We start from the raw sequence: 23,035 nt of genomic DNA on the forward strand, positions 1-23,035 counted from the left end.
ACACAGCTGCTTGGTCAGTCACGGAGCTGGGACTGATCCTGAGGGTCCCGCGTCCTGGTCTGGTCACTACCTGAACAGACCTGTCCTCACCGGCTGAGAGCTGCGCACATGCACAGCCTGCCCTGCCCCCTCCAGCAAGGAACCTGCCCTGGCAGGCTGGGGGCTCAGCGCAGGTCCGGAGGCTGCCTGGGCCGGCCCTGCAGGCCACCACCTGGACAAAGAACCTCATTAAGCCTCAGTTTCCTAATCTGTAAAACGGGCCCGCCTGGTGCCGTGCCTCCAAGGTGGTGATGAAGAGCAAACAAAACAATTCACAGCAATGCGCTGAGTCTGGATCCGGTCCTCGGAGAACCTTGGAAAGTCACCCGCATCCGAGGGTCCAAGTCCCCTCCCCTCCCCTCCCCTCCTCGGAGACTCCCCAGCCACCACTCACCTGGCCTTGGCTTCGCCTGGCCTTGGTCTTGGAGCCTCGCCTCGCCCTGTCCAGCCTGGCCTCCAAGTCGCCCTGGGGGGTGCGCCCCCCTTCCCTGGCCCATGTTCTCTGCAGCTCCCGTCTCGACAGCTGCCCTGACTTTCCCTCTCCCAGGGGCCTGATGTCATCACTCGGGCAGCCTGGAGGCCTGGCGGGGAGGTGCGATTCCCACAGCCGGATCCCCTCCCCCACCCTCCCTTATCCCCTTCCCCTCCATTCTCTCTCCTTCCTGCTTCCCATCCTTCGTGACCCCCCCAGCCTGGCCCCTTAGCCTCCCCTCTCTTCAGGCCCCTCCGCTCCCCCTGGGGGCTGCCCTGTGCCAGCTTCTGCCTGTGTGAATGTCTAATCTCCAATTTTATTCGCTGGGCTCCAGCCCATTTGCATAATCCACATAGTCACTCTGGTTTTAATTGCCCACAACTCTGCAGAAAGATCATGTGGTTAAGTGGTAAATCATAATTAGATAAATAATTGGTTTGGCCACAGCAAGCTGCTTTTGTTACACCTGCCATCTGCTGGACCCGTTTTTTCTTCTGGCCAGAACAATGCGGTTCTGATGACAGAGCATGCTGCTTCTCTCTTATGGGGGGCGGGGGGGGGAGGGGAGAGCCAGAGCGGGGGGCGGGCGGGAGGGGGCTTGAATGGAGGGGCTCGGAAGCAGAGCCTGGAAAACTGCCTGGTTGCTGGGGTCCGCGCCTGGCCTGCGTCTCCCTCTCCAAGCGGGCGCACCACACAGTTGCCATTCATTACCAGCTTGGTTAATGCAGCCGAGTGGCAAATTTGACTTCTTTGCAGAAAAGGCAAGGAGGAGAGGAGCCCAGGGGAGGAAGGGACCAGCAGGGGCTGCCCCAGGCCTGGCCTGCCTGCGATTTGTCGAGTGGCCCTGACAGCCAGGGCAGGAGGCCCGCCGTGGAGGGCCTGGGCCCCGTGCCGATGGGGGCAGGTGGGCAGAGGTTAGAACCCGCGGATATCCTTGCCCACCGCGGTCAGCTTCTCCATCTGCTTTCCCGTGTTCCAGGCCCCATCTGTGAGCCCAGGAGTCTCTGGGGGAACTGGGGATCCTGGGCCGGCTGGGTGTGGCCGGGGGCCTTCTTCAGGGCTGGCCTACCTTCTCGCTTTTCTTCCACCCAACCTCAGTCCCCTGGCCCACCCGGAACTGCTTCAAATTATCCTCACTTCTCTCACTCGCTCGTGCAGTCATTCAGCAAACGCCCACGCTTCTTCCTCCTTGGTGAGCGTAAGTTTGAGCATTGGTCCCTGTGAGTCAGACCTCCCTTTGCGACTTGAGGAAGGTCCGTGACCTCCTGGAGCCTGTTTCTTCGTCTGTGGGACGGGGATCATAATTGTCCCTACCTGTGGCCTGTGGGGGCATCAAAGGACATGATGGGGATAAAGCCCGTCAGGCGACGCCTGCAGTAAACAGATGCCTAGGACGTGTGGTCGCTGGGGTGCGGTGCCGGTTAGGACCGCCGATTAAGGGATGGCTGTAATGGAAGTGGCACCCAGTGTGGTGGGAAGGACCCAGGGGAGACGGGGCTTGGGAAAGGAAGCCCAGGTGATAAAGAAAGGAGAGGAAAGGCAGGAGCCACCCAGACCCGGACATCCCTGACTCCAGGGCACCCGTGTTTCTGCTCAGGACAGACAGGCCCCTGCAGCCCCGCCCCACACGGCACTCTCCCGGGAGGCTTTGCCCAGGTCTTAAAGGCTGGCCCATTGGCCTCGTGTGTCTAGTCTTCCGGAGTTTGCATCTGCAGAAACCCAGGAAGCCTCCTTTCTCTGTGGGGCTCAACTTCTCCTTTTCACCCTGACAAAAGGCACCCTGAGAGCTCCAGGCCCCTTCTAGAGCGAGACCTAGCGGGGGAGAGAGGACGTGCCCTCCCGACTGAGGACCCCTGGGCGCAGATTGCTGGCTCACTGGCCTCATGGTCTTATTGACCAGAAAATACTTGTATCTTCCCGAAAACCCACTGAGGTATGTTGGGAAAATTCTGGACATGGTCCATGTGGCTGGGATTTTGGAAAGCAGACATGTCCTGTGTTTTTCCATCTATCATGTCCACCCATCCATGATCCATTCTCCATCTTCTCCCACTCTCCGTCCCTTCCTTCCATCCTTCCATCCATCCATCATGCATCCACCAATACACTCACCCATTCATTTATAATGTCTATCCTTGGTCTAAAGGCGGGACTCTTTCTCCTTACCCACTGCCACGTCACCCCTCCCAGGAAGAATGCCGTTGCTCTTCTGACGCCGTCATGATGGTCCCCCTGCCTGGTGAACCTTAGCTGCAGACCCCTGTCACTAACTTGAGAAATGAGGCCTCAAAACGATTCCCCGGGGAGGATTTTTTCTCAGACTCCTGAAATGTTTCTAGACTACAGCTTTCCAGGGGACCCCTGCTGGGGCAGCTGGGGGTCTGAACTCGCTGTAGCTATAAGCTCTGGATTCTCTCCTAATCAGGTACTCTGCCTTGTTTTGTCCATGGGCCCACGTGTACCTCTCAGACCGAATATCTCAACCTTTGGCTGGGAAAATATGGTCGTTTCTTATACTCTACAGCTGTGTTTTCCAGTGTGGTAGCCACTGGCCACATGAGGCTATTTAAATTTAATTTTTTAATTTTAAGTTAATTAAAAGTTAAATGAAATTAAAGATTCAGTACCTTGGTTGCACTGGGCACGTTTCAAGTGTGCAGTGGCCACACGTGGCTGGGGACAACTGCGTGGGACAGCTCAGATACAGAACACGTCAGCCATCGTGGAAAGTTCTATTGGACAGTGCTGTTCTGAGTGTTTACTCAGGCAGTCTTTTTTTTTTTTTTAATTCTTGGCTGCATTGGGTCTTCGTTGCTGCACACGGGCTTTTCTCTAGAGCGGTGAGCGGGGGCTACTCTTCCTTGCGGTGTGCGGGCTTCTCGTTGCGGTGGCTTCTCTTGCTGCGGAGCACGGGCTCTAGGGTGCGCAGGCTTCAGTAGTTGCGGCACGTGGGCCCTAGACTGCATGGGCTTCAGTAATTGTGGCTCGTGGGCTCTAGAGCGCAGGCTCAGTAGTTGTGGCGCACGGGCTTAGTTGCCCCGTGGCGTGTGGGATCTGCCCGGACCAGGGCTCGAACCCGTGTCCCCTGCATTGGCAGGCTGATTCTTAACCACCGTGCCACCAGGGACGTCCCTCAGGCGGTCTTAAATAACTAAAAGATGGGCCGTCCTCAGCCGTTACTGGCCTCGAGTTAGATTTTCCTGGGTTCTCCTGATAGGGGAGGGAGGACTGAGCTGAGAATCAGATTTGAATTTCACCTTGTCTGTGGTGCTGTATGACTTGGATTTGATCACTTAACCTCTCTGGGCTGTAGAGATCAGACTTGCGGACCTTTGGAAGAGGGAGTGTCCTTCTGTCTTGGAATGATACAGAGGAAGGTGAGACGTGGGCCAAAATAGATATGTAGTATTCCCTAGGCTTGTTAATAACATAGAACATAAAAATGGCTGTGGTTCCTTGGAGCCGGTGCTGTACAGTTTCAGGGCGAAGCGGTGTGTGAGGGAAGATGTTTTTCTTTCTCTCACTCTCTCCTCCTCCCAGGCATGTGTCCCCCCTCCTGTTTCTTCACTATCTCATCTCTCAAGAGGGGAGGCTGGACACAATGATCCAGAAGGTCCTTTGTAGCAGATCCCTGCTTTCTGGGTCCCTGTGGGCTGCACTGGGATTTGTCAGCACCAGGTCTGGGCCGGTCACTCCCAACAGCCCCCGCCCTGCCTCTTGTCCCCTCTCCACCGTAAATCGTTGCCCTGACCATCAGGCTGCTGGCTTGGGCCACCCCTAGAGCCGGGTCACCGTGGGGAGGTGGAGAGCGTGCTGTGAGCCTGGGTCACCCCCACCAGCAGGCCTCGGCTTTCGCAGGAGCACCCCTGCCCCCAGCAGGGTCTGGTTTTCTGTGTCCTACCTCCAAAAGACAACGCAGGTTAAAAACCAACTTTGATCTTTCAGGACTCTCCAGTATAATTTACAACGTGCTTAAGAAAGCCCCAGCACTGCTAATAGCTGAGCAGGGACACCTAATCCCCCTCACCTGGACACCCCGCTCCCTCAGCCTTCTTGGAGAATCCTGGCTCAGGCCAGGGGAGGGAAAGGGGCTCCTGGGCGGCCCCCCATGCGGGATGCTCCCCCAATAGCTGAGCGCTGGGGATGGGTGGCTTGGCTGGTCCTAATGAGCATGGAGATCCCTCCTCCCCAGAGTTCTGTCCAGACGGGCTCGGCGGTGCCAGCCCTCCTCGTCTGCATGTGGGGTGCCCCATGAGACCTGCCCAGAGCGGGCCCTGCAGCCCCTGATCGAAGCCACGGGGATGCTTGGGGTAACCGGCAGCGGGTGGCGTCAGCAACAGCAGTGTCTGCGGGCCCCTGCACGCAACCTCCTTCCTCCTACTGCCCCTAATTATTTTTCTTGGATGTCGTGAATTAAATCTTCCCGTAACCACAGGAGACGTCTCTGGGTAGGGCCCCGCTCACACCTCCATGCGCCGATAGAAGTTGTTAAACGAATAATGTTGACTTACGCTGGGGACCCAATTCTCTCTGAATATAATTCCCCTTCGAGTTCCGGGGAGCTTCCTGCAGAAATCGTAAAAATAATAAATACGTCTCCATATCAGAGGTTGGTAATGCTGCTTCGAATCCTTTTGGGGGAGAGAGGCGGGGAAGAGATAAATTAAAAGTACTTTTTTTTTTTTTTTTTTTCTGTACCTGGGCCTCTCCCATTGCGGAGCACAGGCTCCGGACGCGCAGGCTCAGCGGCCATGGCTCACGGGCCCAGCCGCTCCGCGGCATGTGGGATCTTCCCGGACCGGGGCGAGAACCCGCGTCCCCTGCATCGGCAGGCGGACTCTCAACCACTGTGCCACCAGGGAAGCCCCAAATTACTTTTTAAAAGAAGGTCTCTCCACAAGTCAGACGACAGAGGCTGGGGTAATGTGGTGGTTCTCAAAGAGGGAGCCCCGGGGCACCTCCCTCAGGGGAGGAGGGCGGGGCTACCTGTTGAAAACGTGGATTCCTGGGTTCCCCCCCAGCTTGGTCTGTGGGTGATGGAGGTGAGGGCGTGACCCCTGCTGATCTTGTTGTGGAAAGTGAAGTTTGGAGATTGTGGGTTAATAGAGAGAGCAGCGGGGTGAGTCTGGAGAACCGGCTTCCTGCCCAGGGCCCGATCTGGCCAGCTGTGACCACGCGCTCTTGCGTTTCACCTCTCTGGTGGGCTCTGCGTCTGAAGAGTTGCCAGGAGTGGGCAGCTGGAGGCGCTGGGAGGAACACTTAGCTCAGGGCCCTCCCCCTCCCCCTCCCCCCTCCTGTTCCTCCTAAGATCCCAGCCGGCCCAGCACCGCCTGTGAGGCTCACAAGCTTGTCACCTGCGAGACAGGTGAGCTTGTCGCCCCCGCCCATGGGCAGGGCTCTGAGGCGCTCCTCTCTGTAAGCGAGGGTGGCCGCCCTCCCCGCTGTGACAGGCCCGACCCAAGCGGGCAAGGCACCCCCCCCTCGGGAGCGTCTGAGGCCTTGATCGTGTGCCCTGGCTCCCTGCGCGCAGAGGGCCTCCAGGTGTTGTGTAAGCATTTCCCCCGAGGGCTCTGAACAGCCGGCTGGAGAGACACTGGGGTCACCTCGAAACGATGTGGCTTCCAGCGGGGCCTGCTCTAACGTCCCACCTCGCGTTATTAACGGCGCTCGCAGATGGGGTCAGGCGGCGTGGGGACTTTTCCAAGGTCACGAAGCAATTTGCCGGCTGAGCCAGGAATAGAAGTCCTGAGCTCGGCTGTGCTAACCCTGGGCTCAAATTGCTAGCCAGGCAGGTCTGCACGGGGAGCTGGGTGCTGGGGGGCGGGGGGGGGGGAGGGAGCCACCAGGAGTCCTATATGTGGGCCAAGAGGAGGGGCTGGGAGCTGTCATCCCGAGTTGACGGTGAAGGCCAGGCTGAGAGCTCTCTCCAGTGTCCCTGTCCTTCCTGGGAGAGGAGGCTGTTGTGCGCTCTGAGTGAGAGGTTGGTGTTGAGTGGGGATGGCCGGGTGTGTAGCTGGGAAGGTGCCAGTGGCGTGCCTCTGTGTGCTCCCTCTAAGGTCATGTGGGAGCCTTCGACGAAGAAAACAGCGACAAAAAAACCCAGCTTTTGCTTCCCTGGTGCCTCTTTGCAGAATACTTTTAACTACTCTCAGGGAGAGGGATTGGCGTGGCATCGCCCGATGTAGGATCCGAGAAGGGCCGATGGGGAAAACCCGCCCTCATCTGCCCTGGAAAGGCGCTCAGCATTCTAGAACCAGAGGCTGTATATTCCGGGAGGTTCCTGTTTTGGGCTGAGTTTATTTTGGGGGAAGAGGGATGCGCACAGCGTTTGTTGCTAACGAGGGCTCGAGTCCTCAGAGGGGCTCCTTCAACTCATTTAGATGGATTCAGCAAACATCTGTTTAAGGGCTTGTGAAGGTCCAGAAATAAGGACGGCTGTTTCCTCTCCACCATTGACTCAGCCTTGGTAAGCCCAGGGCAGAAAGTAAAGAATTTGAAATTTACCCCCGTGGGAGGGAGAAGGTCCCTTTCCGCTAGAGGAGGTTAGAGCCGCATCCCGGAGGACTACCTGGAGGAGGTGGAATTTAAGCTGGGGCCTGAGGGAAGAGGTCAGCAGCAAACAGAGGAGCTTTAGGAGGGGCCAGGGAGGGTGCCCCCAGTAGCAGGTAGAGCTGGCCTTGAAGGTAAGGAAAGGAGAGGGGCTCTTAATCTAAATTACGCTGTCGAGAGAGGGTTGGGCCGGGGCACAGCTGGGATGGGAAAGTGTGGCGGGGGCCTTGTGCGTGTAGCCACTTCTAGAAAGGCCTGTGCGTGGGAGGGTGGAGACGTGGGCTGGCTGGTACCTGGATTCGCAAGGCATGACCCGGGAAACGGGACCCTGAGGTCTTGACGGCTGGAGGAGCCCAAGGAGGTGAGGGCAGAGGGCTGGGGGGAGGGCAGCCCAGGAAGGGCCCCGGGGGCCTGTCAGGAGGGCACAGTGAGGAGACAGTGGACGTGGAGGCTCTGGGCGCCTTTGCGGGCAGCGTCGCGGTGGGACTGGGCCAGGGTCTGGGTTGCAGAGAGCCGGGGGTTCAGGCAGCAGGGGCTGGGCCAGCAGAGCAGCCTTTATGGCAGGTGGGGACATGCAGCTGGGAGGAGGTGCTTCAGGGATGGGGGCTTCGCAGCCGAGGCTGCAGAGCCACAGGAGGGAAAGAAAGCAAAGGCCCTTCTTGGAGCAAACAGGTAGAAGGTGAGAGGGGCGCCCCGGGCAGCAGCGCCCTCACCCGACCTACCACTTGGGGCCCCCCTGCAGACACCCAGAGGATCTTGGGCAGCGGCCATGACCACCGGGACTTCCAGCGGTGAAAACGACACTTTGAATGAAATCCTTTCTCCTTGATTATTTCTATTTGTGAGGCCAAATTATAAAAACATAAACGCAACGAGAGTTGAGCAAGCGGGTCCTTGCAGCCTCCGTGAGCCAGTGGAGATGGGGCCCAGCCTTGAGCTCTCGTCCCTGGGGTCCCTGGCCTGGCCGGGAGGTGCCGAGGTCGCATGAGGACTGGTCATCTGCCCACACCAAACTTGCCCAGTTGGCAAGTGATAGACGCATCTGGGATTTGATTGTCCAAGTGATGGTTTGGGACTTTAATGACAGGCAGTAGATAATGAATCCAGAAATTTGTCAGGAGCAGGGCCACCCTGAAAGGATGGTGAGTGGGGGAGTGCAGGGGAAGGGAGGACTGACTGAGTGTGGGTCTAAATGAGGGCTGGGTTCAAACCCCAGCCTTAGTCTCCTGCCCCGAGAGGCAGGCCTAGCACGTAGTAGACACTCAACAAACGTTAGCTCCCAGAGCCCCAGCTGCTGCCAGGTGGAGCGGGGCACGTGGGGTGGGGGAAGCACCCTGCACACACGTGTGCAAATCCTCAGGCCTGTACAGATGTCGGTTTTCCAGGGCGATTCGAATGTAAAGAACTTTGAAAGCTTTTAAACGTGCAAGGAAAATTGGGGAATGGAGACCTGAAATAAGTTTCCTTCTTTTTTTGCTACATGGGTTCTTGGTTGCTGTGCACGGGTTTTCTCTAGTTGCGGCGAGCAGGGGCTACTCCTCGTCGCGGTGGGCGGGCTTCTCATTGTGGTGGCTTCTCTCGTGGAGCATGGGCTCTAGGCGCACGGGCTTCATTAGTTGCAGCGTGTGGGCTTCAGTAGTTGTGGCTTGCAGGCTCTAGAGCATAGGCTCAATAGTTGTGGCGCACGGGCTTAGTTGCTCCGCGGCATGTGGGATCTTCCCAGACCAGGGCTCGAACCCGTGTCCCCTGCATTGGCAGGTGGATTCTTAACCACTGTGCCACCAGGGAAGCCCCTGAAATAAATTTCTGAGGATCCCTTCAAGTTGGTGTGGGTGTCAGTGGCGACCCCGCAGGCTCGGCAGCCTGGGTTCTAGAACATATCCTTCTCCTGCTGCTGGGCAGGGTCCTGTAGCTTCACCCTGAGCCCTGTCCCACCCAGATCAGCCCAGACCTCGTGGTGACTTGCTGCCCCAGGGCTCCCCTGGGCCTGTGGCCTGTGTGGCCACCTGGCTGGGAGTCCAGGCGCCCTATTCTCTGAGCTGACAGACCAGGAGAAAGGAAAGCCCCTCACCTGGTGGAGGACAGGTGGTTAATTTTTTCTTTTTTTTTTTTCTTTTCTTTTTTTTTTTTTTTTTTTTTGCGGTACGTGGGCCTCTCCCTGCTGTGGCCTCTCCCATTGCGGAGCACAGGCTCCGGATGCACAGGCCCAGCGGCCATGGCTCACGGGCCCAGCCGCTCTGCGGCACGTGGGATCTTCCCGGACCGGGGCACGAACCCGTGTCCCCTGCATCGGCAGGTGGAGTCTCAACCACTGCGCCACCAGGGAAGCCCCCACGTGGTTAATTTTTACAAAGAAGGGTCGTTCCTGAGAAGCTCTTGAGGGAACCACCTTGATTTCTGCATCTGCTGGGTGTCCAGGCTTGGAAGGAGGAAGTGTGCCTGCTGCCAGCGCGGATGTGAGGGGCTCCCGGGCGCTGTGGCCTCCCCGCCACTGAGGGCCCACTCTGGCTTCCGGTCAGGGGTCCAGGATCGGGGACTCCGCTGTCACCAGTGATCTCTGGCGGGCTTAGCTTCCCTGGAGGGGAGCTGCCACCCCCCCGCCCCAGCTCCCTTCCTGTCCCCCAGGCCTGCTGCAGGCCACCACTGGCCGCTTTCCAGCCCAGTGGCCAGGTGGCGGGAGCCGGGGACAGGTGTGTGCCTTTCGGCGTCCTCACCTCCAGCTGCTCAGCACTCGCCGGGGCCAGGCCTGCCCTCCCCGAGGCCGCAGAACTGTTGATGGGGACAAAAAAACACAGATGGGGGAAGGACACTGCGAACCCCCCACCTCGAGGGCGCAGAGGTCCCTCCCGCCTGTAGAGAGACAGTGCCTAGTGTGTCTTGTGTGTGTGTGAGGGTCGGCGCCGAGCGTGGAAAAACGCCCTGGGAACAGAAACGCTTGAACCTGACGGGTTTCCCTCATACTGCCTGAGAGTCGCGAACAGAACAGCGTGAAAGGGAGTTTCCAGGGGATGCTCGTCTCAGGGGCATCTGCGTGGTGGCTTCTCCAGAAACTGCAGGCCCTGCCTGTCCCAACATCAAGCAGGGGGCGGGGTGGGGGGGGCCTTCACATTGGATCTTTTTTTTTTTTTTTGAATTGAGATAAGATTTACACAATGTAAGATTAACCGTTTTAAAGTGAACAAATTCAGTGGTATTTAATCCATTCGCGAAGCTGTGCAACCACTACCTCTACCTTGTCGCGAGACGGGTTTTTTTTTTTTACCCCAAAAGGAAGCCCTGTATCTGTCAGCAGTCACTCCCCCGACCCCTGGCAACCACTCACGTACTCTCTGTCCCTGTGGTCTGGCCTGTTCTGGACTTTCCTCTGGATGGACTCATACACTGAGTGAGTGGCTATCTGTGTCTGGCTCCTTTCACTCAGCCTACTGTTTTTGCAAGGCTCATCCTCGCTGTCACATGATCAGTCCCTGCTTCCTTTTCATGGTTGAGTAATATTCCATTGTGTGGATAGACCGCAGGTTTTAAAAATCCCTTGTCAGTCGCTGGACATGTAGGTTGTTTCCGTTTTCTGGCCATTTTGAATATGCTGCCACGAACATTCAGGTCCAAGGTTTTGTGTGTGTGTTTTCAGGCCTCGCTGTTCATCCACATAGGAGTCAGTGTCAGGACTTCAGTCCTTTTAAGGCTGAATAATGCACTGTATGGACAGACCACACACTTGTGTATCAGTCATCTGTGGGAGGACACTTGGGGTGGCTGGGTAATTTTTAGGACACATCTCTGAAAAGGAAGTCAGGACTGGGTATTGTCAGCATTTAAAAAAATGACAGGGCTTCCCTGGTGGCGCAGCGGTTGAGAGGCCACCTGCCGATGCAGGGGACGCGGGTTCGTGCCCCGGTCTGGGAAGATCCCACGTGCCGCGGAGCGGCTGGGGGGGTGCGTGAGCCGTGGCCGCTGAGCCTGCGCGTCCGGAGCCTGTGCTCTGCAACGGGAGAGGCCACAACAGTGAGAGGCCCACGTACCGCCAAAAAAAAAAAAAAAAAAAAAATGACACAGCCGAGAACCTTTGGTGGCCCACTGGGTCCCACACTTCTCTCTGGCTCTCCTGCCATCCATCTGGCTACACAGACCCTGCAGGTGACCAGCCAGTAGAACTGACCCTGAAGCCAGCACAGGGCTGTGCCCAAAGGCCAGGCCTTTCGAGAGAGCAGGCCAGCCCAACGCTGCCTGGTCCCAGACTCCGTCGCAGGCCCTGATGCCCCCCAGTGCCGATGTGGCCTCCCTGCCCGCCCGTCTGCTTCCTTGTAAAACTTTGTTTGCTGTCTCCTTCTCATCCACTTCCTCCGCAGGCCAAATGTAAGTCGTTCTGTGGAGCTCCAGCTGTGTTCCAGGCACAATGCAAGGCTCTTTCTAGCTCATTATCTTGTTTAATCCTCACCTTAAAGCTGGGGAAGGGGTCGTGCTGCTTGCACGTCAACAGCTGGCAAAAGTGGTGCACAGTGAGCAAGGTGGCTCTTTGCCCGGCCGGGTGGCCGTCACTCAGGCCCAGGCCGGTGTCTGTCCTTTGCCCCTCTCCCCTCCACTCTCGCCTCCCTCCCACACGCCGGTGGGCGCTCTCAGAAGCCGTGTTTTGTTTTGTTTTTGCTTTGTCTCTGGCCGAGCTATGCTGCTTCTGGGATCTCAGTTCTCCGAATCTGCGCCCCTGCAGTGGCAGCGCGGAGCCCTAACCCCTAGACCGCCGGGGAATTCCCAGAAGCCATGTTTTGACATTTGTTTTTTTGGATGAACCCGGAATGAGGTGCACGCCAAGATGATCAGGAAGTCGTGTTTAGGGAGAGATGGTGAAAAGATCTGCCGAGGGTGTGGGGGTTCCGTGGCTGGAGGTAGAGAGTGGTGAAGCCGTAGGACGGTTTCATGGCTGCTCGGGGCCTTGAACGCCAAGCCAGGACGTGGCCCAGGAGCTGAGCGGGCACTGCTGGGACTGGAAGTGTTTTCCTGATGGCAGCAGAAGTGGTGAGGACACGATGCTCCAGGGCAGAGGGGATGCTTCTGGTGTGGCGTTTGCTTAATTGGCATTGTTGAAAATTACTCACGTGCCGTTGATTTCGGCCACATACTCTGCTGCCGCCCCCCCCCCCACCCCGGAAGTTTGCTCCTGCCCTGGAAAGCAGAGCCTGGGAGTCTACACTGCACGCCCCCTCATTTGCAGGCCTGCCAGGTAGACGGGCCGCGGAGCTGGGATCTCATGAAAGCCTGCTAAAATAAGACCACTCAGGAACATGTTCTCTCCCGGCTTTACATCACAAATGTTGACAGTAGGAAACGGCGGCCAGGTTTCTCTCAAATATGAAAAGTGGGAACTAGGCAGGCGAAGAAATGAAGACCCGGCCCCCTCAACCCCAGACAGCAGCCTGGAGGGGGAGGGGCCCTGCCAGCCCCCATTTCTCCATCCGGGCAATGGGGTGGCACTGCCCCAGGGGGCTCTGAATACAGACGGGGTCAAGCACGCTCCCCCTGCTGCACATTTAGGTGTGCATGGCGTGGGGAAGAGCCCGGCCTTCTGGCAGACTGTCTTCTTGCTGGAAGCTGCAGCCTGGGGGCCACTTCCCGGCGACGCGACGCGACGGCTTGGGGAGAGTAGCCTGAAGCTCTGCCAAGGTGGCTGGGGGATGGGCAGGGGCCAAGGCAGGCCCACCACGAGGGTGTGGACCCCAGCCCCGAGTGCTTGGCCTGGAAAGGCCTCAGGACTCCCACGGAATGCCTGGGCTCCCGGGTGGGCAGGGAGCTAGGAGGGTCTGTGCTCGACCCGTGGCAAGGCCACCCAGGCCTGCGTGCATGGCTGGTATCTTGCAGGAAGTAGCAGGGGCGTTGGGAGGGGGCAGGGAGTCGCCGGTGGCAGAGAAGTTCAGAACTACCAGCCCCAGGGCCTCCATGGACCCCCAGCAGCCCGTGAGGTCTCCCCCCAGCGCCGCCGCCCGCCCGAGAGTCCGAGCACCCCCCTCCATGCATCCTCCCCTGCCTGGGCCTGGCCTGCCCTATAAAGTTGAAAGGTTTTAAATGCAAATATTTCTCTTTTATAGATGCCAGCTGTCTCCAGAGAGCGCGTTTCCTCGCTGCTCGACTTTATTGTCCAATTAGCTTCCCAAATCTGGGTACTGGAGAGCCTGGGGGGCTAGAGGGGTGGAGGGGGAGGGGAGCGCTGGCTCCTGCAGCGCCTCTGGAGCTGGAAGCTGCCCCCCGGGGTACTGTGTCGGGGGTGGGTCAGAAGGGGGAGGGGTGGGGGGAGGGGAGTGGGCATCCCTCCCGAGGTTGGGTGGGGGGCACCTTTCAGATTCTGGGCTCCAGGAGAAGAGGCAGGAGCTGGAGCGGGGGCAGTTAGTGGGTATTCTTCTATTAGAAAATAAAAATAAAAGCAGCCGGCCTGGCGCGCACACTGGCTTCCTTTGAGTCGCTCTGGAGTGTCGCCCCTCCCCGCCTGCTTTCTAGCCGCGCTGCGGCTTCCCCATTCACCGGGGCTCGGCGGCTCACAAAGCCGGGCAATTAGAATTGAAAATCTATGCAAAACAGCTGTTAACTGATTGTGAAGGAGTGCAGCTGTGAGGGGGGTGCAGCTTGGAGGCCGGCACTGAAAGGGCAGGAAGTGTCGGGGCAGCCCTGGGTTAAGAGGCCAACTCCTGCCACCTCGTCCACCGGGGTCGTCTGGGCCCGTGTTCCTTGGGGGTGACCTTGGCTACTGGACAGCCGGCTGAGATGGCGAGTCGGTGGAGGCTTTCCAGGCCAGGCCTGGATGTGCCCCCGTGTCCCTGGAGAGCCCGGCTCCTCCCTGGGAGGGCAGAGGGGGAAGGGGAGAGAGCTGCCATGGTTTTCCTTCCCTTTATCCTTCCTGCGGGTCTGCGTGAGATGTGAACGTGCAGAGGCTGGGGCTGTGTCACTGCTACGAGACGAGAGTCCCTTCCCCTCTGGGTACCCACTGTCTCTTGGGGGTGTGTGGGGAGGGGAGTCTGGGGCTCCAGCAATCACTGGGGAGGCCCAGACACCCCCAGTCCTGCCCCCAGCTCTTGCTAAGTGTGCTCTTTCCTGTCCCTGACCCCAGACCATAGCTCCGTGGGGTGGCCTGGGAATCTGTATTTCACACGCTCTCCCCCACGCCCCCATTATCCACGACCGCTGCCCTGTGCGATCAGCATCTAGGAGTGGGACGCAGTGCCTGGAGAGAAGAATTCCAGAGGCGGGGATGGGAAAAACCTCCTTGGAAGAGATAAGATTTAAGCCGGGCTTTGAAGAATGGAGAGGATTTCTGGGCCAGTGATAGCTGGCTGGAGAGAGAAAGGGGACTTCGGAGTGTAAGCGATGGAGGTTTGGCGGCAGGGCAGGACAGGAGGGGCTGGGGCTGGAGGGGGCGGCTGGGCAGGCCCCCTGTCCCTCAGCCCTTGAGGCGCCTGGGGGTACCCTCTGCGCTGGTAGCCTTGGGGTGAGTGGAGCACACATGCAGAGGGACTGAGCAAATCTCGGGGCTCTGGGTGGTGGGTCCCCCAACCCTCCTGGAAGGGAGGCTGATTTTCGGACACCAGGACGGCCAGTTGGAGATGCTGCGACACCCCCCCTCCCCCCCGCCCCGCTGCCCCTGCCCGGCCCTGATACATCTACAGCAGGTAGCTACAGAGAAATGCTGCTGGTATAGGACAACCAGGGTCTGGATCAGGCTTGGATCGAATGTGTGTGCCCTAGGCAAGTTAATTAACCTTCTCTGGTCTCTTCACCGGGCTTTGTGATGGAGGTCAGGAGGCCGCCTTGCAGGGCCCGAGGGGATTAAATGACAGGAGCTGAGCAGCTTTGGCACGTGTTAGGTGTTTGGTAAATGGCAGAAATGAACCTCCCTTCACACCCACACTGACGTCCAGGTCCCTGACGCTTGTTTGCCAATCAGGTGCTGAATGGGGTGGCTGGGGTGATGGGAAAATGACGGTGACGTGCAGCCCTTATGTGCTAGAACACCTGGTTCGGGTGGACGACACAGCCTGAGTCCTGCTGACCGCAAAGGACGCAAGGTGATAACGAGCAGGACGCAGGATTCCCTTCCCTGGTATCCAGGGCCCCTCATAGGCCAGCGGCTGGATCCGTGCTGGGACTCGGTGGTGCCTCCGTTCCAGGGAATCTCACCTGACTAGTAGGTGCCCAGGTGGTGGTAGTGGTGATGGGTGAGTTGCCAACCTGCTCTCCTGTCTTTCCAGTTCCTTGCTGCCTTGAAGTGCTTCTCCTGTCAGCACCTACCCCCCACCCTCCACCCCGGGGCCTGGCATTTACAGTTCTGTATCTGGAAGGCTGGTGTGTTTGTTGAGTGACTGAATGCCCACCATGCTGGTTAGAGGCATGCCTTTCTTTCAGGCAGATCCCTTGTCAGTTGCCTCAGGGGGTATGTTTACGGGGCTCCTGGGGCTTTTCCTTAACTGAGGGCTTTCTGATTTCTGCTTCCTGCTCCAGGAAGCACGGTTCAGACTGACCCGAGTCTGGGGGCGCGGGCAGGCACCCACCAAGCACCCCGTTGCCCCTGGCGAAAAGGAAGCAGGAACCTGGTGAGCAGCGTCATCAGGGCAGGTGTCCCCACTCTGGAAAGCGTCCCCATACGTCCCACCTTAGAACTGACCCTGGCCTTGGGTAAAACTTCTGCTTTTACCCTGAACCTTCTTTTTCTGCCCGGTTTCCAGGCATATGGGAATGAGGGAGAGGAGGTGCAGAGAAGGAGCGTTTTGCCCAGGGAGGGCTGGGAATGGCTGCGGGGTGGGAGCTGCCACCAGGAGGGGAACGAACGGCCCCGGAGGGAAATGGAGGGCGGCCAGCCTGAGCCCAGAGTGGCGGGAAATTGAGTCCAGCTACAAACCTCGTTAGCGGGGCGCGCGCAGGCTGCAGGAGAGCAATTCCCACCCTTAAACTCAGAGGCCGTGCTCCCGGATTACTAATTTCCTCAGGCCAGGCGCGCTGACAGAGAGCGTCATCCATCTCCGCTCTGCCAGCCCTCCTGGTGGCCGCCAGCATTTTCTGGCCAGGGCGCGCAGGCCAGCTCGCTGCTGCCCCCCGGCGGTCGCTGGGGATCCCTGCAGCTCCCTTCAGCCTCCGCGGGCTGTTCTTGGAAAGGGAGACTGCAGGTGTGAGCAGCTCCCAGCACAGCTCCCATTGCACCAGCGTGCACGTGACCTTGAGCAACTCTGGCCTCGACTTCCTCATCTGTGAAACGGGGATCAGGCTACCCCTCTCGCAACGCAGTGAAACCAGATGTCTACAGGGGAGGGATCTGTCAACACTAAAAACTAGCCCACAAAATTTCATGTTTGGCCATCGTGGTCCTTCTCAAACAGGTGGAAGAACTTGACCCCCCGCCCCAAACCACCACCACCACCACCACGAGGGCCTCCCCAGGGATGAAGGGAAATAAACTCGAGCACCTCGTCCTGGTGAGAGAGATTGGGAGGTGGGGCCTGGGTGTCCGGACCTGGACAGGGCTGGGAGGAGACTCCGGTCCAGGTGCGAGTAGTTTCATTTGTAAGTTACTCCCCTCCCCCCGCAGCCTGTAACCCAGGTGGGACAGGGTTGGAACCGCCCCCAGAGGTTTTTAATTTTGTTTTTCAGGCTCTAGGCCCGTTGTTGAATTCTCTAACTCCTCCCTCCCCCTCCCCCTCCCCGAGACTCCCGGCGTGGACGGAGGCACCCCCTCCTGCGCGTCCCGGCCGCGGTGAATCTGCCGGCCATTGCTGAGGATAAATTACCGGAGGCCGCGCTGCGGAGACACCGTGTGGTGCGTAAATTAAAGCGTCGTCGGGCGGAGGCCTAGGCCCGCAGGAGGGAGGCGCGGCCCGGAGCGAGGCGGGTGGTGAAGCGAAAGCGCCCCTCCCACGAGGTGCCAGGGCCGGCCGGCGCCCAAAGGTAGAAGCCAGTAACGGCCCCCGGCTCGCCCTCGCAGGTCCGTTTCCTTTTTCGTTTGTGGTCGGCCAGGAGCCTTGTGCAAGGCGAGGGGCCGATCCGCGTGCGCTCGGTGGAAGGTGGAGCAGGGGAGTGGGTGGCTTGGCGGCGCCCGTCTGGGCCCTACCCCTAGTCCCCCAGCGGGCACACAGGCGGGTTCTGCTCCCCGCTGGCGCGGGCTCCGACTGCTCCAGGCCCGCCAGCGTCATCGGGAACAGATGGATGGGGGGTGGCAGGCGCCCAGCGCTCCCTCCCGTCGCAATCCTGACTGGCGCGGGGAAGGAGGGAGAGAGGGAGAGAGAGGGAGGAGGGAAGGCGGGGGAGGCTGGGCCCGCGGGGACGGCTGCGTGCGCGCCTGCCAAGCGCGGCGCGGGCATGTCCCGGGGCAGGTTTGGGGCTGGCAGAAGCGCGGGCTGGCACCGGCGGCCGAAAGTTAAAACCCGCAGCGCGGCGCAAGGGCGGCCGCTTGGGGCGGGGGGTGGGGCGGGGAGTGGGTACTGGTTTGCCTCTGGTCTCAAAAGTATGAAAGCTGTAGAGGATTTTCAAAAGAGGATGTACGGGGAGAGACCCCGGGCCATCCGAGCAACGTTGGGAGCTTCGGACGCGCGGGGTCGGAGCCCCGGGCGCCGGAATGCGCCAGGGCCAGGGGCGCCGGGCGAGGCCTGCGCCCATTAACCCGGCGCTTCCGGGAGACGCGGGCTGCGCTGGGGGTGGGCTCGAGGCTGGTCGTCTGCGCTCGCCGTCGGTGGGGGCGGGGCGGAGCCCGGCGTTGGGGGGTGGCTGGGGCCCGCCATTCTTCGCCGTGCCGCTTGTGGGTGCCCAGGAATTTCAGGACGCTCCCTGAGTCATTCTAGTCTGTCAAGTGCCTGGGTGAGGTGGGGGGGGTGGGTGCCAGGAACGGGGAGGCGTTGCTCTGGGGCCGGAGGCCCAGTGGGTCGTGCCAGTTTCTGGAGCCGGGCGGCCTCGCCTGTGACCGCAACCCCAGCTACTTAGTGACCCCCCGGGCGGAGCGGCGCCTCCGTGGGCTCTCCAGCCGCTGGGACGTGGGTTCTTTAAAGAACTACCCCCTGCCCCCTGCGCTGTGGGCTTCCCAAAAGTTCTTTCAAACGATACGGGAAGGCGGAGTTCCTAGAATTTAGGGAGGAAGGAACATAGGCCCCAGTTCTTAACATTCAACCTTTTCGAGGTGCGGCCGAAAGAGGGGTTTGGGGAAGATAAACGCACAGAGCCGACCTTGTATCTCCCTCCCCTCCCCCAACACAGACACCGGCTCCGAGAAAGTTTTCCTCCAAAAGGTCTCTAGAGCACGTGAGTTTATCCGTCCACTCCTTGTTGGGCCTGCTTTGTGCCAGACACTGTTCTAGGCGCCGGGGAAGCGGTCGTGAGACGCAGGGGCGCTCCTCGCTTGGCGGGCGTGTTGCAAGTGACTGCTCCCTACTTGTGGAAGCAAGTGCCTAGTTTTGGACACCAGTGTATATGGGACCTCTGAGCAGGCGAGCCAGGGGCCCCCGGGAGCCTGAGGGTGGCACTTCCCCTACCTCCCAGTGTCCTCGGCTCACCTGGCCGGCCTGGCTGGGGAGGGGCGTGTGCCCGCGCGGGTGTACCCGGGCGCTCGTCGGTGCGCGCGCGCGTGTGTGTTTGCGGCTGAAACCCGACACCTCCCGCTGGCTGAGGTCAGGGAGCCGGGAGCGAGCCAGTGGCCCGGGAGTGGGCGGCGTTGCGCTTGGGTGTGTCCTCGGCGGCGGCGACAGCAGCAGGTGTTTCTTGGCCGGGGCCCCGGAAGCTCCACCTCCCCAGCGGGCCCGAGCCGCCGCCGCCGCCGCCGCCGCAGCCGCCCCGGGTGAGATAAGCAGTTTAGACAAACACTGGGCGACGGTGGCTCCAGCATGTGTCAGGCGAGGCGGAGCTGCGGGGCCCTGGCATGAAAGGTGAGAGCGCCGCGCCGGCGGGGGGCGGGGGGCGGTCTCCGCGCTCGCCCCCCTCTCCAAGTTCGCGGGTTCCGCTGGGGCGGCAGCCAACGGCTCCGGGGCAACTTCCCCCGGAGTGTGAACGGCGATAAGAGCCAGGCGGGCGGGCTTGCGACCAAAGGTCCCCCCGCCCGCGGCGAGTCGTAGCCTGGGCGTCCGGGCTCCAGGCGGGGGCTCGGGCCGCCGCGGGGCTCGCGCTCGGTGGCTGCGTTCGGCGAGGGGCGCTTAGAGTGTGCTGCGCGTGGGGAGCAAGGGAGCTGGGGGGCTCTCGGTGAGCTGTCTACACTCCGGCTCCGGAGTGAAAACTTTGCGGTGGCGGGGGAGGGAGCGAGGGGGGGCGGCGGTACGCCCCCGCGGCAGGTGTTGGCGGCGGCTTGGGGGGGGGGGCGCTTGCCCGCCGGAGCCGCACGTTTTGGTGTTTTGTCTTTCTCTCCTCCCCCTTCCCTCGGAGCTAGGGAGACCGCCGGGAGGGCGGGACTGCAGCCTCCGGGGTCTCCGACCCCTACGCCCTGCTTCCCAAGGGCGCGCCCGGGGCTCCGGCGCTTCTTTCCTCCCTCTCCGCTCCCCCCGCTTGTTGGAGCCGTTCCCCTGCCCCTCCCCCTGCTGAAGATGGCTGCCCCAGCCTCGGAGGTGGGAGGTGATTGCATCCGCCGCCCCCCACTCGCACTGTCCTTTTTCCCCTCCCCGGCCCTTCCTGCTCCGCCTGGATGCGTCTCCCCGCCCCCAGCCCGGCGGCCGCGCTGATGGGCGGCCAGTGGCCCGACCGAGTGGAGCCGATTCAATTATATTGCAGCACCAGAGACACCTCCTCGGCCGCCCGCCCGCCTCTCCAGCAGGCTAATTAAATTCCCTTCGTGGAGGCGGAGCGGGAGTTGGGCTCGCCCTCCCACCTCCCCCTTCCCGCTCCCCCTCCCGAGCTGGGGAGGAGGGGGGAGGGACAAGGGGACCACTTAGAAGTGTGCAGTGGAGACTGAGGCGCAGGTCCCGGGGAGAAGGGGTCGCCCGGATTGGGTGAAGTGTTGCCGCGACACCCCACGTGATGGGCCGGGGTCCCTTGCTGGAGCGCCGGCTTTAAGTTTGGAGGGCTGTGCGCACGCGGGGAAAGCACCTGCCCGCCGGCTGGGTGGTGGATACCAGCCGAGTTGAGTCGATTTGGTTCTTGTTTTGTAAACTGGCCTTTGTCTGGGAAGTGCGTCTAAAATACATTAAACCCTTGTTAACCCCTGCAGTGCCTTATCTGGGGCCCACACAGGCTGTGGTTTGGAAACAAAAAGCGGGACCACCGGATGAAAAAAAAGGGCTGCTTTTGTGAAAAGCTGGAACAAAGGACCCAGCGGATTCTGGGTGGGAACCTCCCCGCCTAAGCCGATTTCCAGGCAGAGGGACGGGAGGGCAGAAGGTCTCGTTGGGACACTCTGAGAAGTCCCCTGGTTGGCTGGCTGGGCCCTCTCCCCTGGGATTCGGCCCCCCCCCTCCCAGGGGAAGGTGGGGGGACCCCAGGTGAGCAGGCTGCTTCCGGGCTGCCCTCAGGATTACTTAAGCTCGGGGCCTGTAAGTGTTGCTCAGCTCGTGTTTGTGAGTTGCCTCCGCCCAGACCCTGAGGCTCAGGCCACCGCCTGACTCAGCCCGGCCACGCCACAGGTGACGGGGGCCCAGGGCTCAGGCTCTGACGGGCAGCCCGTGTGTCATCCCGGCTGCCCCGGCTTCGCAGGGGAGTCACCGCCCCGCCTGCCCCGGGGACTCGGAAGCTCTCCGCAGGCCTGGCTCTGTGATAACAGCTACAAGGATACTTCACGAGGGGCCCTGTCAGCGCAGTCCTGACCCCTGGGTGAGAGGGGGTGCTGGGTTGGCCTTTGTCATTTCGTGTCACTGCGGCGAGGAGGGAAGGGGGCTGCAGGAGCCAGCCAGGCTTTTGACAGTCGGATTTTCCTTTCTGTGAGCCGTGTGGGCGGTGCGAGTCTGGAGCTGGTGAGCGGCCAGGCCAGCGACCCGGGGTCAGCCCTGCCTTGGGAGGGGAGGCTGGGAGGCCCGTCCGGGTTCCAGGCACCGTCATATCTCTGGGGCCAGGCCCTGGCCTGTTGGGGACAGCTTTCCGAATCCTGGTTCGCTGGAGTTGAAAAGGGTTTAGAGAGCCCCCTGCTGGGTTTTCTACAGCTGCTGCCGGCCAGCCTTCCCCCCCGCCCAGTTCAGCTACAGCCTCTGGGTTTGTGGCTCCTGTCTGGAGAGTTCTCAGAGTTCCGCGGGTGATCCTAATGTGCAGACTGGGGCTGGGAATCTGCCCTAACAGTGGGCGCACTGAGGCCCAGAGAAGGATGGGGCCAGCACCCGAGCCCACGGCAAGCAGCAGACCCCTTTGGAAGCTCCCATGGCCTTTGCCAAACCGTGCCCGCGGGCAGACCTTTGGCCTCCTAACTTGCCTGTCTCTCGGGGAAGGTCAGGGGCTGCAGATCTGCGAGAGCCTTGTGGTTTCAGAGCAGAAGACACTGCCTGCCTCTGGGTTCAGCGTCTCTGGCCTCTGGCTGGAAGAGACCGCCAACTGCGCACAGCGCCACTCTGTGGCAGACCTGGGTCCTGCACCTCCAAGCCGGACACCTACCCAGCCCACTCAGTCTCTAATGGCCTTTGACCCTTTGGCAGGTGGCGTCCCCGCTCCCCTCTCTGAAGGAGGAAGGGCCTCTGGGCTCACAGCCCCCTTCCTGAAGGGTGGGTGCCCGCGGCTCCTGCTTTCCCAGAAGAACGCAGGTGAGCAGGACCTGGCCGCTACCTCTCTGCTCTTGCCCCGGGAACTCGTAGGGGCTTGTGGAGTCAGCCAGCAAGGCAGGTTTTTCCTGGCCCCATCCGAAGGCTTGGAATTCCCAGCCTGGGTTACTCGAAGTCCACGCCAGGCTGGGGTTGGGTGGCAGCGCGTTAATTACCTCTGTTAGGCCGACACAGCAACCTCCAAAGCACCTCCAAAGCCGCCCGGCCCCCCTCCCGTTCCGTCCCATCCCCTCCCCCCCTTCAGCCGGCAGAGCTGTTTTTCTAAGCTACAGGGATCCATGTTTCGGGTGACATTTCATCTTGGCCACTCGCTTTCCTCTCTCGCCGAGTGTGGTTTCCCCACGCTGGCCTTGCTCCCCGGCCGAGGCCACAGGCGGGAGGTGACGTTTGGGAGTGTTCCTGTCAATGAGAATTTATTGAGCGCCTGCTAAGAACCTGGCCCGTGCCCGCTGCTGGGAGGTATGCACACAGCTAACACCGCCGGTGCCTCCAGAGCGGCCCTGTGCACGCCTGCCAGAAGGCGCGGGGGGCGGCGGGGGGGGGCTTTTAATCTCGCCTCGGCAGCGTCTTCTCCCCACCAGCCTAGCCTTCTCGCTTGCGCCTCTGCTCCAGCAGGAACGGAACCATTGGGCGTTCGTGCTCTGTGCCCTGTACCTGTCTTTGCTGGGGCTGCTCTTCCGCCTGGAATTCTCCAGTCAGCCGCAAATCCCAGGGGTCCCTGAGACCACCTTCCCCTGCCCCTCCCTTCCCCATGCCGTGAGCTGGTTCAGAGCGGAAGCTGCCGCAGGGCTGGGGAAGTGAGAGCAGCCTCTGGAGAGGGTGGGACGGAGGCCAGGCCTGGAGAGAAGCCCATCTGGGCTGCGGATGGGGGAGGGGGACCAGAGCTCACAGGCATCTGTGGAAGAGAGGGGATCTGGCTGAACTGGAGGCTTTGTGGGGTCCTGGTTGGATCTGGGGGGTCTCTGCGAGGTGACTTTTAACTGAGGAAGGAGGTGTGCGGGTGGCAGGAAGCCCCCAGACCAAGTGCTCATTCTTGGCTGTACTTTAGGCTCACCTGGGGAACTTCAGACTCCCAGGCCGGACCTGTGACCAGTTAAGACCCAGATCTCTAGGGGTGGGGGCCGGACATCTGTATTTTATAAACCCCCAGCTGAGCTAGAAGGGCCTTCTGCCGGGGGCAGGGGGCAGAGTGGGCAAGGAATTCCTCTCCTTGGGGGAAGGTGGGCTCATGCTTCTTAAGGAGAACTGGGGTCCCACGTGGGAAGCCAGAGTGTGCCCTGTTCGCTCCAGAAAT

General features: G+C 60.6%; 1 protein-coding gene across 11 annotated transcripts in view; it reads left to right on the top strand.

The window, feature by feature from the left end:
• Nucleotides 1–23,035, top strand: part of GSE1 (Gse1 coiled-coil protein) — a 414,574-nt gene that overhangs the window by 343,906 nt on the left and 47,633 nt on the right. For 2 of the 11 annotated variants that reach the window (XM_089903377.1, XM_022583000.3), the window contains exon 1: nt 18,358–18,942. The exons of 5 other annotated variants lie outside the window; for them this stretch is intronic. Coding sequence is in view for 2 of the 6 variants with exons in the window: in XM_022583000.3 (XP_022438708.2) it covers nt 18,936–18,942 (7 nt within the window). In the remaining 4 variants the exon portion in view is untranslated. Of the gene's footprint in view, nt 1–18,357; nt 18,943–19,266; nt 20,810–23,035 lie in introns of those variants that run through there. 4 more of the 11 variants (XM_089903379.1, XM_030760967.2, XM_089903378.1 and 1 more) reach the window with 3 other exon arrangements.

The sequence above is a fragment of the Delphinapterus leucas genome, chromosome 20 (assembly GCF_059928025.1).
Source record: "Delphinapterus leucas isolate spDelLeu-1000000601 "Yukka" chromosome 20, BTC_Dleu_Yukka2, whole genome shotgun sequence".
Taxonomy (NCBI): Eukaryota; Metazoa; Chordata; class Mammalia; order Artiodactyla; family Monodontidae; genus Delphinapterus; species Delphinapterus leucas.